At 39.0% G+C, this 18,568-nt stretch overlaps 1 protein-coding gene across 1 annotated transcript; it reads right to left on the bottom strand.

Moving 5' to 3' along the window:
* Positions 1 to 1,638: 1,638 nt before the first annotated feature.
* aldh3b1 (aldehyde dehydrogenase 3 family, member B1) lies at positions 1,639 to 16,211 on the bottom strand. Its single transcript, XM_041816688.1, has 10 exons — positions 15,978 to 16,211; positions 10,605 to 10,773; positions 8,897 to 9,007; positions 8,557 to 8,677; positions 6,897 to 6,982; positions 6,693 to 6,774; positions 5,643 to 6,035; positions 3,472 to 3,638; positions 3,283 to 3,382; positions 1,639 to 2,383 (listed from the first exon to the last, which is right to left on the bottom strand). The coding sequence occupies exons 2-10, from the start codon at positions 10,764 to 10,766 to the stop codon at positions 2,196 to 2,198; spliced, it is 1,410 nt and encodes a 469-aa protein (XP_041672622.1). The 5' UTR covers positions 10,767 to 10,773; positions 15,978 to 16,211; the 3' UTR covers positions 1,639 to 2,195.
* Positions 16,212 to 18,568: the final 2,357 nt, after the last annotated feature.

Genomic DNA, 18,568 nt, shown 5'->3' with positions numbered 1-18,568 from the left:
CCAACATAAGTCATTGCAACAGTAATGTTTCATGGTATTTCTTGGTCCTAATGGTCTTCTGGAGGTTAGTGTCAGTTGTGTTTTGCCAATGAGGAGGGTGCTTAAGCATGCGATTTTGCCACCCAAGTGGGCAGTTTATCATGTTTTAACCAGCCAAGGGAGCAGTTTAGTGTGTTGTTTTCCACACAAGAGGGCAGTTTAGTGTGTTTTGCCTACCAAGAGGGCACTTTAGCACGCATTTTGGCTCTCGAGGGCACTTTAGCACGTGCCCTTTTAGTTGACAACACATGAATGGGGACCCCCTCAGTAGACAAAACATGATAAAGTGCCATCTTAGTTAAAAACAGATGATAAGGTGCCTTCTCACTGGGCAAAACATGATAAAGTGCCATCTTAGTTAAAAACAGATGATAAGGTGCCTTCTCACTGGGCAAAACATGATAAAGTGCCACCTTAGTTAAAAACAGATGATAAGGTGCCTTCTCACTGGGCAATGATAAGAGTGCCATCCTAGTTAAAAACAGATGATAAGGTGCCTTCTTATTGGGCAAAACATGATAAAGTGCCACCTTAGTTAATAACAGATAAGGTGCCCTCTCTGGGTAAAACATGATAAAGTGGTGCCTTAGTTAAAAACAGATGATAAGGTGCCTTCTCAGTGGGCAAAACATGATAAAGTGCCATCCTAGTTAAAAACAGATAAGGTGCCTTCTTGGTGGACAAAACATGATAAAGTACCCTCTTAATGGACAAAAACATGATAAAGCTCTCTCTTTGGTGCCCTCTAAGTGGGCAACGCATGATAAAGTGTCCTTTTTGGTGTCCTTTTTGTGAACGAAACATGATAAAGTGCCCTGTTTGGTTCTCTCTAAGTGGACAAAACATGTTTAGGTGCCCTATAGTGTGCCCTCTAAGCAGGCCGAACATGATTAAGTTCTCTCTTTGATGCACTTTTAGTTGACAACACATGACTGGGGGCCCTCAAAGTGGACAGAGCATGATAAAGTGCCCCCTTAGTTGACAACCTGTAATTAGGTGCTCTATAATGTACCCTCTCAGTGGATAAAACGTGATAAAGTTTCCTCTTTGGTGTATTTTATGAGGACAAACATGATAAATTCCCCTTTTAGTGGACAAAACATGAAACTTGCCCTACAATTTGCCTTCATAGCAGACAAAACATGGTAAAGTGCCCTCTTAGGTGCCCTCCCAGTGGGTGAAACATGAAGTGCCCTCTTTGTTACACTGTAAGTGGAAAAACATGATAAAGAACCCACTAGGTGCCTCCTAAGCAGACAAAATGTAATATAGAGCCCTCTTAAGTGACAGGCGTGATTAAGTGCCCTCTCTGTAGCTTTCATGGTGGAAAAATGTGATAAAGTGACCTCTAGGGGGCTCATGGACAAAAATATGACCAAGTGCCCTCCAGGGTTCTGACAACGTGCCCTTTTAGGTGCCTTCAAAGTGGATGAAACCTGAAAAAGCGCCCTCTAGAGGCTGTCTTATATACTCTCATATTACAGAAACCCTGAAGAGCAAAAACCTTTCTGTTGTTCACAAAAGTCAGATGCTAACTCGTGTGCATAAAATTATAATCATACATAAAGAAGAAACCAAACTTTGGTCACATCAGTAAAAATATGTTTTAATGGTTCAAATCAAATTTATTTACATTATTACATGAATATGATATGAAAAACAAGGCAAAAGCACACCGAAACTTTCTCCTCACCCACTGACAAGACAATAAAAATACATGTAAAGAAAACTACCTTCCTCACTGTGTAAAGACTTCTGTGCATTATGATAAAAAAATAGGCAGGCATGCATATCCCTAATGTTAAGATAGCTTAGTTTAAATGTTTTTAAAATCATGTAACAGTGTGCAAAAAGAGCAGATACTCAAAGTGAGGTCTAAAAAGAACGGAACAAGGAAAACAAGGAAAGGGAGTTGGTAAAAACAACAGACAGTTTAGAGTTATGAGTTTAGGCAGTGAGATAAATACAGTGTCAAAGACTTGAAAGTGCAGAAAGGTGAGAAACATTGCACAAGCACCCTGCATGTTAAAGTAAACTTACCCACAGATTTAAAAAGAGAAGATTTACCCTATTCTAATATCACTTTCTCAAACATTAAACCTTTTCATTCAGTATAAAAAAGTTTTTCCTCACTCATACACTCATCCTGCCGGTCTTTACATGATGGAGCAGCTGCTTTTAGGCGAGGTGGTCCAGCGCAGCCAGCTGAGCTTATTGTCCGTGTACGGGGGGTAACGCAGGCTGTTCAGTCTCTCCAGAGCCCAGCCACGCAGCATGCATGCCCGCCGGTGACTGAACGTCTCAAAGCCCCATCGGCCGTGGTAACTGCCCCAACCGCTCGATCCTGGAAACAGAAATAAAGTCATAAAAATATGGACTTATTTTTAAAATTAACTGCAGTTAATTCATTATCTGTCTGCAAAATAAGGCCAAATCCACACAGAGTTTTTTTCTCCGTATTTTTGTCTTTTATGCAGCATTTTATGTCTTTGAAATCACACACATTCATGAATGGACTTCTAGTGAGTGCTGTGGTGTTCTTGTATTGCTGCAGAACCTCTAAGTTTGGTGGTCTGTATTTGCATCTGTTCTCTGACAACAGCTTGTTTCACACATTTAAAAGATCCTGCAAATTTTAGGAGTTTTGTTCATGAATGAACATCAACAATGAAATTTTTCACTGTGACCCTGTGGAGGGCCACAATCCAAAATACATTGCTCCAATAAAGTGTTGCTGGAGCTTTCCATTTCTGCTTCCAAAGAAATCTTTTTAAGACGCCTAGCTGATGTTAGAGTGCAGCAGGAAATATTCAGGAAAATTTGCAAGCATGCAAGTTGTTAGCGGTGATTATAAGAAGCACACAGCTGGTTAGATCTGCATGCACATAAGTCTGCACCAAGGGGGGTTTGGAGAGTTCAAACCACCCTACCTTCTCCATATCCAGACTTAAGTATTTTTTTTTCCTTTTAGACAAATAAATGTTAGCCTGACACACCAGATAGACTGTTTCACATCTCCACTGCATGGGTGTATTTCACATTCATCTGGGAAAGCTCCAAGAGAAAGCATTTGGAGAGGGCAGGACTTTTTCAGAAAATTCTAAGAAGGTGATGGGGTGAAATATTCTGTCAAATTCATGACAGGCCAATAATTATCTTTTATTTTTGTAAAGCGATGCATGGTGCAGCTGCATGGTGCAGCTGCATGCTGTTTGAAGTTAAATGAGCCAGAAAGTCACTGACCAATCCCTCCGAAGGGCAGCGTTGGCAGGGTCATGTGGACGATCCCGTCATTGGAGCAGAATCCTCCACTCTTAGTCTTCTCCAGCACGGTGTTCACAATCTGCATAAAAAAGCACAATGTGATGCCAAATTTTAAAAAAACACATGTTCAGCTGTAATGTGAGAGTAAGCGCAGGTTTGTGATCTTACTGAGGATTCATCAGAGAACACATAAAGAGCCAGCGGCCTCTCTTTACGGTTGATCAAATCGATGCCTTTCTGCAGGGACTCCACGGTCAGGATGGGAAGGATGGGGCCGAAAATCTCCTCCTGCATGAGAGCGTCATCTTCAAGCACGTCCACCACCACTGTGGGAGCTGAAAGGAAACACATAGCCATATAATACATACAGTATATCATAGTATTCAAGGACACTACACAGCTACAGTAAAGATCTCTTACAGTCCACAACAGCAGACTGAGAACAGTTCTTTCATAAGACAGTTATAATAGATTTTTAATTACAAGACCAACATAGAAAAGTGCAAAACAACACCATGTGCACAACTTAACCTCCACAAATATCCCTTTATTTCAGTAGATTCCTTTTTTATCTCTGTTTTGAGAATTTTTATCACTGCCTCTCTGATTCTAATTCCTTTGACTTGATTTTACGTCTTTCATATTCACTATTTACCCCTTTATACGACGCCTACTAACGAAACATTTCACATGCAATTGTAACCCCACTCAGAGTGACATTTAATGTCTTGACGCTTGAATATGTACTGCTACGATCAAGGCCACCTCTGAAGGGGGTAGATGGGGAGATCTTTCAGCCAAATGGGGGGCCATGGGGGTCAGCAATGTGGTGGCCCACCGTAAAGTTAAGCTGTGATATCCATGTTACATTTATTTATTTTATACCTGATTTATCTACTAGTATTTACTCTGTAGTGAATGGCCTTACAAAAAATGTGAATCCCTTTTCTTTAAACAGAATCGAAATGGGTTTAAAGTGGCAAAACTGAGCATAACAAACAGTAAAACGTGGTTAAAATTGGCAAAAAAGTACAAAAGATTGGTAAAAAGGGATTTAAAAGCCGCAAAAAATGGGAATAACAAGTAGTGAAATGTGGTTAAATGGGCAAAATTGGATAAAGAGAGTGGTTAAAAGGGGTTAGTAGTGGTAGAATTTGGCTAAAAGAGACAACAATAGCTGGAATGCGACAAAAACAGGCAGAAAAAGTGGTGGAAAGGGTTTAAAAGTGGTGAAATGTGATTAAAAAGTGCCAATAATTGCTTTAAAGTGGCAAAATTGAGTATAACAAACAGTGAAATATGGTTACATTTGGCAAAAGTGGCTAAAGAGAGTGGCGAAAAGGGGTTAATATTTGTAGAAGAGGGTTACCCGAGGAAACTTTAACTGGAATGTGGCAAAACAGGCAAAGAAAGTGTTGAAACAGGGTTAAAAGTGAAGAAAAAGGGGTATAAGGTGGCAAAATTTGTTTTAAAGTGGCAAAATTGAGCTTAACAAATAGTAAAATAAGGTAAAAGAGGACAAAAATGGACAAAAGATTGGTAAAAAGGGATTTAAAAGTGACAAAAATAGGCATAACAAGAAGTGAAATGTGGTTAAATGGGCAAGGATGTATAAAGAGAGTGGTAGAATAGGATTAACAGAGGCAACTATAGTTGGAAAGTGGCAAAAAATGGGCAGAGAAACTGGTGGAAAGGGTTTCAAAGTGGTGAAATGTGAATAAAAAGTGGCAATAATTGGTTGAAAGTCAGATAAATGGGCAAAAAGGTGGTGAAATGGGATTATAGATGTAAAAAATGGTAAAAATACACAAAAATGGGCAAAAAATTTTTTTCAAAATTGATGGAAAGTGTCAAATAATTTTTGCAAAACTGGGCAGAAAAAGTGGTTTAAAGGGGTCAGAAGAGGCACAAATAAATGATTCCAAAATCAGAACCCAATAAAGGTTTAACACACTTTTTGGGTCCACAGTGAGGAAAGTGTTAGCAAGGATGCTAGCTCCAATGCTACTGATCCAACACACATGCTTGGATATATCAATAAATCACGACAGGGACCAGTCTATGATGAGAGAAAAACATCTGTTCTTAGGGGAAAATGGGGTGAAATAAAAGGTCTGCATGCATGTCTGCTACAGGCTTCCGTACTCTTCAGTATAAACAGATTTCCTCCCCAACCAATAGCTAATGCATTTTTAGAAACATAACTGGAAGTCAAAATCTTTTTAAAATCTGTGTATTTCAGTCTAACAAAGATGTTTCTCCTGAGACTATAGCCCATCAGTGAATTCATTCAGAAGTTTTTCAGTAAAAACCAACAGACTCTGAACCTCGTAACCCACCGATGTATTTGTCCTCCTCGTTGCTCTCTCCTCCCACCACCACCTTTCCCCCAGTCTTCTTCAGCAGCTCTGTCAGTCGAGTCCAGTGTCTCGGGGACACGATGCGACAGAAGTCAGGGCACGTCTGAGTCTCCTTTCCGTAGAATTCCTCCAAAGCTTGGCGCAGCTCAGGCAGAAGAGCGTCCCGGATGGCCGCCGTGCAAAGAACATAATCCGGAGCCACGCAGCTCTGACCGGCGTTGAAAAACTTTGCCCAGATGAGGCGGCGAGCAGCAGCTGTGATGTCGACACGGCCGTAAATAAAGCAGGGACACTTTCCACCGAGCTCCAAGGTCACCGGGGTTAAATGGACCGAGGCTGCCTGAAGGATGCTGCGAGCCACTGTCTGAGAACCTGAGAGACAAAACTGAGGGATTAGAGTCATGCGTGTGGTGTGACACTCCTGGCCAGACACATGTATGTACAGTCAGACTGACACGGGCTATTACCAGAGATTAGGGATGAACAGGAAATGGAGTTAAAGGAGAGTCTGGAATGTGTAGTTTTAGACTAATTTTTTAACTTAAAGTCTCACATTGTTTTCCTAATTGTTGGACAATATTACAGAAAGGAAATGTTGTTAAAACTCCTATTTTAAACCAGATAAAGCCTTTAACACCAGTCTGCCCCAGCCACCAAACTCCATTTATAAAAACAATTATTTAACCAAACAGAAGCTGTCAGTCAGCTGCTGCCTTAACATGTTGGTTTTGATTCCTAAGTGAATTTTCATGCTGTTGTTTCAAAGGGCTGCCTGACCTAGAAAACTTTACATAACTACTCTGACAGATTAGGCAGATGTAGAACAACCACTCCTTTGTTCTGAGAAGTGAAAACACTGATTTTATCAATTGAGTCTGACGGCTTTAAGAGCTGTTAAGCTAAGAGCTGTATACAGTGAAAAAACAGATCTATATCTTCTGTTCACTGAGACAAACTCCTTTAGGACTATAGGAGCAGTGTAAGGAAAATTAACCCGTATATATAAATGTATAAATAATGGATCCTCACCGGTGTAGAAGATGTGGTCAAAGCGGTTCTGCAGCAGTGCTTTGGTCTCCTCAGCTCCTCCACGAACAACAGCATAACAATCCTGCAAAAACAAGAGTCCTAGCTTACTGCAAGGGTCACACTTAATATGTTCAAATCTAGTTTTAGTGAAATTTATACAAATAAAATGATGCATCATTATAATCCTCTTAACTTTCGATTTACCTGTGATAAATATTTGGGGACGAGCTCTGCAATCAGGCTGTCTGCAGCTGAGCTGACCTCAGAGGGCTTGATGACTGCACAGTTTCCTTTTTTGAGGACACAAACATCAGTGAAAACATGAATGAGTGATCTTAGAAAAGGCACTTTTTTTACTTTGTCCAAGATCTTTTACCCTGCTTAGCTCCTACTACGTGCCATGTGGTGGCCGGGCTAACAGACACAAAGAGGTAAACGCTAAAAAAAAAACTAGAACTGCCAACTGGTGGCTGCATGCCTCTGCAAAAAGTTCTAATAACCGGACAGTGAAAGTACAGTGGTGTGCCAACTAAAGGGGCTGGGGCGTTTTCTGTGGTACAAGTGTTATGACCATGAGGACAAATTAAATCTACCTTTGACCTTCAAAATTTAAGTAATTCATCCTCAAGTGAGGCCAAACATTTGTGCCAAGTTTGAAGAAAATCCCTCAAAAGTATGTTTGGTATAATATGTTCACAAGCAAGGAATGCACATGAGGCCAAATGACCGTAACGTTTGACCTCTGACCTCCAAAATCTAATCAGCTCCTCCTTGGGCTGGGGCCAATATGGTTGTATGGATGGATGGATAGAGAGATGAATGGACAGATGGATTGATGTATGTATGAACAGGTGCATAGATGGATGGACACTTGGATGGATGCAAAAATGGATACTTGGTCGGATGCATAGATGGATGCATGGATGGATGGATGGATGCATGGATGGATGGATAAATGGATGGATGGATGAATGGATAGAGAGATGCATTGATGGATGGATATGTGCATGGATGAATGTAGTGATGTATGGATTGAAGGATGCATAGATGAATACCTGGATGGATGGATGGTTGCATTGATGCATAGGATGATGGATGCATGGATGACAGATGGATAAATAGATGGATACTTGGATGGATACATAGATGGATACTTGGATGGATGGATGGATGGATGGATGCACGCATAGATAGATACTTGGATGGATGGATGGGTGGATGGATGTATAGATGGATACTTGGATGGATGATGGATGGATGGATGATGAATGCATAGATACTTGGATGGATGGATGGATAAATGGATGGATGGATGGATGTATGGATGTATGGATGGATGCATAGATAGATACTTGGATGGATGGATGGATGGATAAATGGATGGATGGATGGATGCATAGATAGATACTTGGATGGATGGATGGATAAATGGATGGATGGATGGATAAATGGATGGATGGATGGATGCATAGATAGATACTTGGATGGATGGATGGATGGATAAATGGATGGATGGATGGATGCATGAATAGATAGATACTTGGATGGACTGATGGATGGATGAGCTGAAAACAGAATACCTCTTCGTTTGGCTTTTGCCAGCACTGAGGCATAAAAATCCATGTTTGAAATATGTTTAAGCCTTTTTGTGAAACATTAACAATCAGAACAGTGTGCTGCCTTTAAGTGTGAACACAGTGCTGAGAAGAACAAACCCCAGGGGATTTTCTTTTCACCTTCTTTTTAGGAAGTCATTACTCAACATTAAATTAACTTTGGAAAATTTTGATTTTAATTTGATTAATATTCAAAATGTGTTGCATTATGAAGCTTTAATTTAAGGTGATCAGGATGTGAATGATACCTGCAGCAATGGCTCCAAGCAGCGGTAAAACAAGGAGCTGCAATGGGTAATTCCACGCCCCGATGATTAACACGACGCCTAACGGTTCCCTCCGTACAAAACATGTGTCGAGCTTTGTTGCCTTAAAAAAATCAAAACATCAAAAACATTTTAGATGCAACATAAACAGAATTTCTTGGTAAATATGTTAGATGTGAAATCAAAACTTTGGTGAGATAAAACAATTAATATCCCTTCAGTCTCATCTTAAGAGATGCATTTTATCGCTTTAAGAAAAAAAGTCTTAAAACTCTATATATACAACAAAATATCCACTATTAAATTTAACTTTTATACCTACCAGGTTTTTACCAACATATTCTGGTTTCATCCAGGTTGAGAAGTTATTAATGGTGTAGTGCAGGTCGTTGGTCACCATCTCGATTTCTGACAAGATGGTTTCAAATTTAGGCTAAAAATTAAAAAAAGGACATTTAGAGCTTATTGAGTAGTAGAAGACAGACTTTGGTGTATACAGGCTCAAAAATACATCAAATATTAATTTTAGGTCTATAATTTGTATGTTTCCCATGGACCAACTCACAAGAGATAATGTAAAGTTAGAGCTTTATGCTGATGACACCCTTGTTTATGTCACATTGTAATCTCTGAATCCTAGGCTGCCTTTCTAATATAAACACTGGACTCAAACACTTCCTTACACTTTATTATGATAAAGAAGGGTTAACTTGTTAGCTTTGGAAGTGTTAGGTTCACTGTGACATACACTTTACTTAGGTTGACCCATTTAGATCTAAGGCTTCATTTTACAAATTTTGAGGTCTGAATAAAAGAGTTGCTTCATTTTACAGCCGTTGCTAACAACCATTAAACTGACTGTAATGGCTGCAACTTAATCTAAGAGATAATAGTTTCAGTATGTTAGAACCCCAAGCCAGCTTTTGTTATTTTTGGTCAGCTTGTATTTATTCATCTATTTATTTTTGCTAAAACGCCTGCAGAATCTCAACCCTTTTAAGCACAATCAAGTTACAGACATTTATTTTTTCAGGACAACCTGGACTATCAGAAAATGTCTGCTACAAGGATGTCAGATGAATGTATCAAAAGTTATATGACAAGAAAGAGTTAGAGGACAAAACGGAAATTGAATCTCAGAACTTCACATCCAGAAAAACAATGAACAAGCAGTTTCACATCTTTATTTACTTCATACAGGCCTTGTCTATTAGAGGAATAAATAACAGCTTTCTAACAAACCCACAACAGAAACTATTACTATCATTTTTTGCCTTAAAAACAATTCACATTTTGCACTCATTTGGTATTCCAGTGTGTAAAATGCTCATTAATCCCATTTTATGAGTCAAATTACACTCTTTTCATTATTTGGGCCATAGAAAGCTATTTTTCTTTACTTTCCAGCAGGCAGATAACCTCTTTTTTATCATTGGCTAGCCCTGATTGGTCGCTATTATCATAGCAGAAGGAATTGGAGCATCCTGATTGGCCAACAGGCTAACTTCTTATCTTTCTCTTCCAGTGTCAAAATGGAGGAAAGCTATCAAGACTGTCAAGTTTTATGTTAGATGGATTAAAAATGTTCTGGAAGGGATATAAATGCCAAAATCTGTCCATTGATCGGTAAATAGGTTCCCTTCTGATCAAAATTTATTCCATAGAGATCTGTCAAGCAGCTCCTGAGATATTGTAAACGAAGTGCGCTGCCACTTGGGATCGCAGATGATCCTGTAGGGCTCAGCGCATCTACCATATCAGCTATATGAGAATCCACTGGAGATGTCAAGGTTAAGTCATCTTTAAATCAGCTTTTTTCAATGCCAAAATGCTGACTGGGATGTTTCCTTTATGATCCACAAAAACATCAATGGAGAAACTAAACTAAATTCAGCATTGTAGTGAAATGGACACCTAAAGGAGGAGTTTTTAATGTTCTGGTAAAAGGTTTATCAGAACACCCAGACAGAACTGCCAACACATGAACTACTAGGATTGTGTAATAATAACACATGTGCACAGTGACGTACCTTTCTGAGGTCTTTGTGCAGAGCCTCCACAATCGCTTCCTCATTTTCTTTGACCATCGACATCAACTTCATTAGCTGAGCTCGGCGAAACTCCTCTGGTAATGTGACGCCTGAAGAGAACGCTGACCGCAGCCTGTCCACGACCTGGCTCTGGGAGTCCATCTTTGACCTAGAACAGAAATGATCAAGAGCAAAACCAAAATGTCAGCTTTCTGAAGAGAATTTAACACTTAAAATAGTCACCTATAAGCTGATTGCCTGGCTTTCTTTTGGATTAAAGCATCAGATTTAAGTTTAATCATGTTCATTACTAGTTAAAGAGGCTATAATCCACACATACTCATCAAAATTGGACGATAGAAGATTAAAAAAACCCTGGTCTGATGAGTCTTAAATGCTGTAGCCACATTTAAATAGTAGGGTCCGTCCTGCCTTGAATTAAAAGTTCAGGATCATGATGGTTTAATGGTGTGGCGGATATTTTCTTGGCACACTTTAGGACCAATTAAGCAACATTTAAACACCGCCGCCAACCTCAGTATTGCTGCTGACTATGTCCATCCCTGTATGACCACAATGTAAAGTCTTCTGATGGTCTTTAAACTGGTTTCTTGAACATTACAATGAGTTTACGGACTCAAATGACTTCCCAAGTCACCTGATCTAATCCCAGCAGAGCACCTTTGGGATGTGGTGGTACTGGAGATTGACATTGTGGATGTGCAGCTGACAAAAGTGCAGCAACTGCACCATGCTGTCTGTCCAGACTTTTACTAAGCTACCTGCTATAGCTTAATAAACTCCCCTCTGGAAGGGTTATCAGAACAAGTACGGCGGATACAACTCAGGTCTCTCCTTTTACGTTTATTGCACACACATACAACAAACGCCCGCACGTTTGCTTGATGGTTACAAAAGTAGTTAGACCTTAGTTAGGTTGTAAACCTGCAATGTAAACACAAAACAAAACCCAGAATTAACCAAGGTAAGTTTACAATTGCTCATGTGGCATTAATTCCTGTTTGAGACACTAGCAATACTAGCATATAGTCACTCACCGACAAGGCGTACCAGTCCTGATGAACAATAAAGTGAAAATGAAACCTAAGGATTAAATTTACTTTTTTAGCAAACCCTGTCCACTTCACACACAGTTGGGAGATCGGGAAACTCTAATCAAAACAAACCTCAAAGTAAATGAGAGATAATATAATGACCTTCGTTCTGGTTTGATAAACATATATAAAATAAAATACACCTACCACTTAAGGAAATGTAAATAGAACAACAACTTTAACTGCTGGAAAGTTATACACAGTCATGTCAATATGGGCATAGATCTCTGAAGGGTGTTTCCACTACCTTACTGAATCTGTGTCACAAAGAATTAGGGCAGAGGTCCAGCCCTGTACAATGTGCAGATACTAAAGTGTCTGCTGAGTGTACTGTAGTCTATTATCTTGTAATACAGTTGTCCATATGACCAATTGATGTTGTTTGTTAACTGTGAAGCCGCCTGTCTTCACTTAGTCTCACTGATGTTTTCCTTGTTAAATAAAGGCTAAATAAATAATGTCTCTAAAGACATCAGTATGAAGGATTCTTCCACACGTGTTCAGTGTCACATTAAACAATTCCAGTCTATCTTTAGAGTACGGCATACTTAGAGAGGTTAAGTAAACTAGTGTAACATGTTTTTCCTGTGTGTTCTGGTGCACGGTTCAACTTTGGCATGATGTCCTCTGTGTTTTTTAAAGATAATATTTGTCTGCCAGGAACCAGATCCAAATCAAAAACCGGTACAGAAAGACTGAACTGTGGACCATATTACCACAGAACTTAACCCTTAGAGCTAACAGCTGTTTTTTTCACCATCATGTCTCGCCTGGACTTTTTTTCCTAAAAAGCTTGTAAAACATCAACCCTGAGGTGTACAGTCAAGCTCTATCATCTTTTTTTTTCAGGACAACCTGGGCTTTAATAATATATCTACAACAGTAATGTCACTTGAATTATGAAAAAGTTATAAGACTCTGAAGACAAAATAAAAAAACTAATCGGAATTTGAAACTCAAAAGATTTTCATTGATAACACACAGTAAACAACAGTGACAAAGCATTTTCTTTGCATAGACTTGTTCTCCATCTTCTGGGGACAAAACAGTGAAAACATAAACATTCTGTGACTAAGGGTTTTCAAAATATCTAAATAAATGCAAGAGAAAGTCCATGCGCTTTTTTACAGTTAGATTAATTTGTGCTGTTCCTTTAAACAGTAGAGAAGCAACTGGTTGACTACAGCTCCCACAATGCTTTGCATCTAAACGTTGCCCTCAACAAATATGGTGCTACCCACTGAAGAAAGCCAAAGTAAATGACTGAAAATGGATTAAAAATAGACAAAAAGACACTTATTATCGGATCTGACGCCGTGGATTTAATATTTCAAGACCCTGAAAAGTCACAGAAACGGTCGAGTGTAGCAAACGAACGGCAAAATGGTCAGCTTTCAGAGGAAAAAAAGAGCACGTGTCTACGACATATGGTTCAAAAGTTATTAACGTTTTCTAAACTGTGTCACTTCTTGTTGTATACGGCGACCCTGTCTTCAGGAACCCCAGGAAGTCAGCCAAGTTCTGGACTCACTAGAAAATGTTCTGTAAGGGCTACGAATGCATGAAGCATATATATAGAAAGGCACAACACAGAGCTTTCAGAGGAAAAAAAAAGTTAGTGCCTATGACTTACGGTTCAAAAGTTACCAAGCAATTTACAGGGGTATGCCTCCCACACGGATCTGTGACACTGGAGCTCTAAGGGTTAATGAACATTTCTTAAAATACAGATTAAAATCTATAAAACTTTTATTGTATTTGTTGAATTTTTTTTAAAAAATCACTTTATAGCCAGTGTTTGATTAGAAAAGAATAAATGTGACAACGTGTGAAACTAAGCTTATATATCAACACTTTTTAGCCTCTCCCAGTCCAAATATCCACTGGTAGTTTAGGGAAAGGCAGGCAGCAACTACATGGGGCTTCTGCTCCAAGGACTGCAGGGTTTAGTCCACGTACATGAATCAAATATGAGGTTCAGGTCTAAATATAAAGAACATGTCTAAAATTATTTTTGAATATTAATATATGTATTTTAGTTATTAATAATATTACATTTTGGTTAGCCAAATAAGTCCAAGAGCCCGTCACTCACTATGACTTCAGTCAGACCTGGGCACGTGTTCTTTACTCTGTTCATTATTATTTTTCACCAATTCATTTTCAAATTAAGAGCATACATCCCCCTGTACTTTAGAGCGTTCTCACCTCATCACCACCTCCTAAAGGACAAATCACAACACAAATTTTGGAAAAATTTTCAGTCATTACCAAATGTTTTGGTGGAAAAACTTGAGAAGTAACTAAAGAGGTGTAGAAAAACAGAGGTTGAGAGGTATCCTTCAAAATAAAAGACTTTTTGCCTTGTTCTTTCCAAGGCACTGGAAATCCACTTTTGGTAACCTTGCGAAGCAGATGGATTCACCTGTTTCTGTGTTTCTTACTGGTGAATCCATCTTGCAAAACTCCGTCTGAACCATTCTGGCGCAGTTAGAAAGTGACAGGACCAATCAGCGACGAGGGGCAGTACTTTCAGGCAGCGACGAGAGGCGGAAGAGATTAGCATGGATGCTGCTAAAGTGCCCGTTTTATCAGAACTTGACGACATTTCTCCGTTAAAAGAAGAACTAAGAGCAGCAGTGAGTTGTTTTCTTTCCAAAAACGACAGAAGTCTTCTTCGGTAACTGCGCAAGTGCACCTCGGTCGTGGCTACGCCACGTGTTTTGTTGCTCTGATTGGCCTGCAAAGACGTGACAGACAGAACATTCATCCAATCACACTCTGAGTTTTTTTCAAATTCTCTGCCCTTTCCCAAATGCTTAATATTAAAGGTTTTCCAGATTGATGTGTGAAACAAATCCATCTGGAGTGTCAGGTAGTTTGTGGCACATATTTACCAAAAACTGTTACGCTGTACAGCCTCGCTTCATGGCCAGTAAAACCAGAGTCCTTTGTAAAGGAGCAATGCTCACTAAAAACTCACAGGAGGCTAATGCCACTACAACTGCTATGTAGCTACCTCATACAGACTTCAAAAATACTGAAATTACCCTTTAAGGTTGCCATCAATGTCAGCGTTAATTTTGTTGACTAAAACTAAGACATAATAAGATTTTACTCTACTTTTGTTCCCAAGATGAAGACTAGACTAATTAAAAACACAATATTTTGGGATAAAATTGTAATATTAACATTACAATATGGTGATAAAATTAATTCAAAGACAATAATTGTTTTAATTACAAGTAAAGACAAAAATACAATGGCTTTTCGTGGACTAAAATTATGCTTAAACTTTCAACGGTGAAAATGACAAAAGTGTGACTAAAAACTAAAAATTACTTAATCTAGATCAAGAGTGAATTCAAAATAGCTACCAAAATTAACACTGGTCTTTGCTAACAGATTTTTGGGTTAATTTTATTTTATTTTTTTCACAGCCCCCACTTAATTTAGCTAAATGGGAAAGGGCCACCCTGGGGCCTCCAAATGGCTAAAACCGCCCCTGCAAATAGACCAGCTCGGGTGGTACAGAGTGATGTCTGGAAAATATATGAAAAAATGTAACTACCTTTATGGCATTTTGACGGTAGAATAAATATTTTACTAAATTTAAGTTGTGTTTTCTGTCTCAATTTGAGTTATTCTGATATATTTCCCGTCCGTTTGAGTTAAACTTTCTTTCTGCTAGTCACAGGATGCTAATGAGATGCTAACGTTAGCAGCATCGTCAATCAGGCACTCGAGGATAATGGGGACGCACCTGAAGTCATTTCGCAATATTTCCTCACTAAGACTGAACATATCGAATATATATGTACGCCGAATTAACCGTAGGTGTTTGGAGTTTTATTTTTTGTCTTTACTTTCGTGGTTTTTTGGTTTGTTTGGCGAGGAAAGACGAGAAATATGAAAGACTGCGATATTTCCCAACGAGTCTCCGCGGAGGACTGGAGCCTTAGCACAGCACTCCGGCCGTTGGTGGCTGTCATGCGGCTGGTTTCAGCTTTAAAATTGACATGCAGTTATTTAATTCGAATTAAACTCACAGGCATGAAACGGAATGCATGCTAAATATAAAATAACAATAAACGCTGATGAATCTTCTTTGTTTTCTTGCCGACAAAAATGTCGGTTTTGATCACAGTTCACTTTTTTTTTTAGGATTTGCACAGATTTCCTTCAAGTGTAGTATTCATCCGCGGGAACTACTTAAGCGCTGTTTATCAAATAAAACGGAAAAATAACAGCCTTTTACCTGTTAAATGTGAGTGTAGTATTCAAGCTGGCAGATCCAGAGCCGAAGAAACGCTGAAGGCCGAGACAGCTGCAGTGTTTCCGGGTGTCGAGCCTCGTCTAACTACCGGTTCATGTTGGGAGTTTTGGGAAAAGGGAGGGGAAAAGGGTTTTGGTTGATCTCGAAAAACTTGCCTAAAAACTCGCCAGGTGAGAGCCGTGACCACGCATGTGCAGTATAACTCAGCATGAACTCTCACTTAGATTTAATCACTCTGCCTCAAAAGACATGGAATAAAGCCTTTTTATTAAACTGTTAAAACAAGTGGTTGCCACAAAACACAGGGATAAAGTTCTGGATTTTTCCCCAGAAGATAATGAAAATGATTGTGAGCTTAAACCATAAGAACTTCTTCGCTGCTCAGTCCCAATAAAAGCATATGAGTAGGCTCTAAACTGCAGAACTTGTGCAGTATTTTTCTTGAAAGCAATAGAAGAGAAATTAAAATTTTCGAAAAAATTAAAAGATGCACTTTTTTCCTTTTCAAATTTATTTTTAGAGTGGTTACAATAAGACATTTTAGATAGATGTCAACCACGTTTCAAATTGTTATGTAAATTTGATTTTAGTGTCATAAACATTCAGTTTGTTGTTTTTCAGTTAAACTCATAGATGGTTTTGTGTCTCAGGGCTCTCTGGATCACTGAAATCAATCTCACACACCTGTGATCATTAGTTTGCCAGGTGAGCCCAATTAAAGGAAAACTACTTAAGAAGGACGTTCCACATTATTAAGCAGGCCACAGGTTTCAGCAATATGGGAAAGAAAAAGGATCTCTGCTGCTGAAAAGCCTCAAATAGTGCATGTATGAAAACATGAGATATTTCAGGAAAACTTCAGCGTGATCATCGTACTGTGGAGAAATTTGTGGCTGATTCAGAGCACAGACAGGTTCATGCAGATAAAGGCATAATGAGGAAGGTTTCTGACAGACAAATTCATCAGATTAAGAGAGCAGATGCTAAAATGTCATTACAAAGCAGCAAACAGATATTTGAAGCTGCTGGTGCCTCTGGAGTCCCACCAACCTCAAGGTGTAGGATCCTCCAGAGGCTTGCAGTTGTTCATAAACCTACTATTCAGCCTCCCCTAACCAATGCTCACAAGCAGAAACGGTTGCAGTGGGCCCAGAAATACATGAAGACTCATTTTTAAACCGTCTTGTTGACTGATGAGTGCCGTGCAACCCTGGATGGTCCAGATGGAGGAGTAGTGGATGGTTGGTGGATGGCCACCATGTCCCAACAAGGCTGTGATGTCAGCAAGGAGGGGGCGGAGTCATGAGGAGAGAGCTGGTAGGCCCCATTAGGGTCCCTGAAGGTGTAAAAATTATCTCGGCAAAGTATATAGAGTTTCTGACTGACCGCTTTCTTCCATGGTACAAAAAGAACCGTGCCTTCCATAGCAAACTGATCTTCATGCATGACAATGCACCATCTCATGCTGCAAAGAATCCCACTGTGTCATTGGCTGCTATGGGCATTAAAGGAGAGAAACTCATGGTGTGGCCCCCATCCTCCCCTGACCTTTAACCCTGTTGAGAACCTTTGGAGCATCCTCAAGCTAAAGATCTATGAGGGTGGGAGGAAGTTCACATCAAAACAGCAGCTCTGGGAGGATATTCTGACATCCTGCAAAGAAATTCAAGCAGAAACTCTCCAAAAACTCACAAGTTCAATGGATGCAAGAATAGTGAAGGTGATATCAGAGAAGGGCTCCTATGTTAACATGGAACTTGGTCTGTTAAGATGTTTTTGATTGAAATAGCTTTGATTTTGGTAAATATGACCTCCTAATGCTGCAAATTCAACAAATGACCATTTTCAGTTCTTTACAACCTATAACATGTTTTGAAACTCTGATGTGCAGAATAATGTGGAACAGTGCTTTTGAGTTTTTTACTTTTGAAAAAAAAAAGTTATCATTGAGAGGTTTATTCAATCTAATTTGAGTTATGCTGTAATGGATGATGACTTGAAAATTATACTGACTGTCATTTGCATCGACTAAGAAAATCAGAGAAAAAAATCATTTGCATAATAACTTGGAATGCGGTGTAGTTCAGACTTCAGTCCTTTGAGCGCCCACATGGTGTAATGTCTTGAGAACAAAATAACATAAACTACACATTTGCCAATTCAAACCAATTTTGCCAATATTAAAACTTTTTTTGCCATTTAAAACTAATTTTTGTTGATTTTAAACCTTTTCCACCATTTTTTTCTGCAAAGTTTTGTCACTTTTAAACCGATCCTTTCCATTTTTAGGCAAATTTTAGGAACATTTCATTATTTTTTTGCCCATTTTTACCATTTTTAACCCATTTTTCTTCCCATTTCACAAAATTTTCCACCCATCTTTCCCACTTTAAACCCATTTGGCTACTTTTTTATGCTTGTTTTTGTCATTATTTGCTTATTTTGTAGCACTTTTATCTAATTTTTTGCCATTTCTGCTTCTTTGAAAATCCACTTTCAACACCTTTTCACCAATGTTTGCCATTTTAAACCCATTTAATTCTGTTAAAAAAAAACAGATTTAGAGTTTTTAG

The sequence above is a fragment of the Cheilinus undulatus genome, linkage group 21, assembly GCF_018320785.1.
Source record: "Cheilinus undulatus linkage group 21, ASM1832078v1, whole genome shotgun sequence".
NCBI classification, from domain to species: Eukaryota; Metazoa; Chordata; class Actinopteri; order Labriformes; family Labridae; genus Cheilinus; species Cheilinus undulatus.
This window is presented reverse-complemented; position numbering and strand designations above follow the sequence as displayed.

Bases quoted from the DNA above. Each gene is read 5' to 3' on its own strand.
- aldh3b1 (XM_041816688.1), bottom strand. From the start codon at position 10,766: ATGGACTCCCAGAGCCAGGTCGTGGACAGGCTGCGGTCAGCGTTCTCT. The intron at 3,639-5,642 runs GTGGGTTACGAG...GTTTCCTTTCAG, and splicing joins CGAGGAGGACAAATACATCG to CTCCCACAGTGGTGGTGGAC. The intron at 3,383-3,471 runs GTAAGATCACAA...TTTTTTATGCAG, and splicing joins TGTTCTCTGATGAATCCTCA to ATTGTGAACACCGTGCTGGA.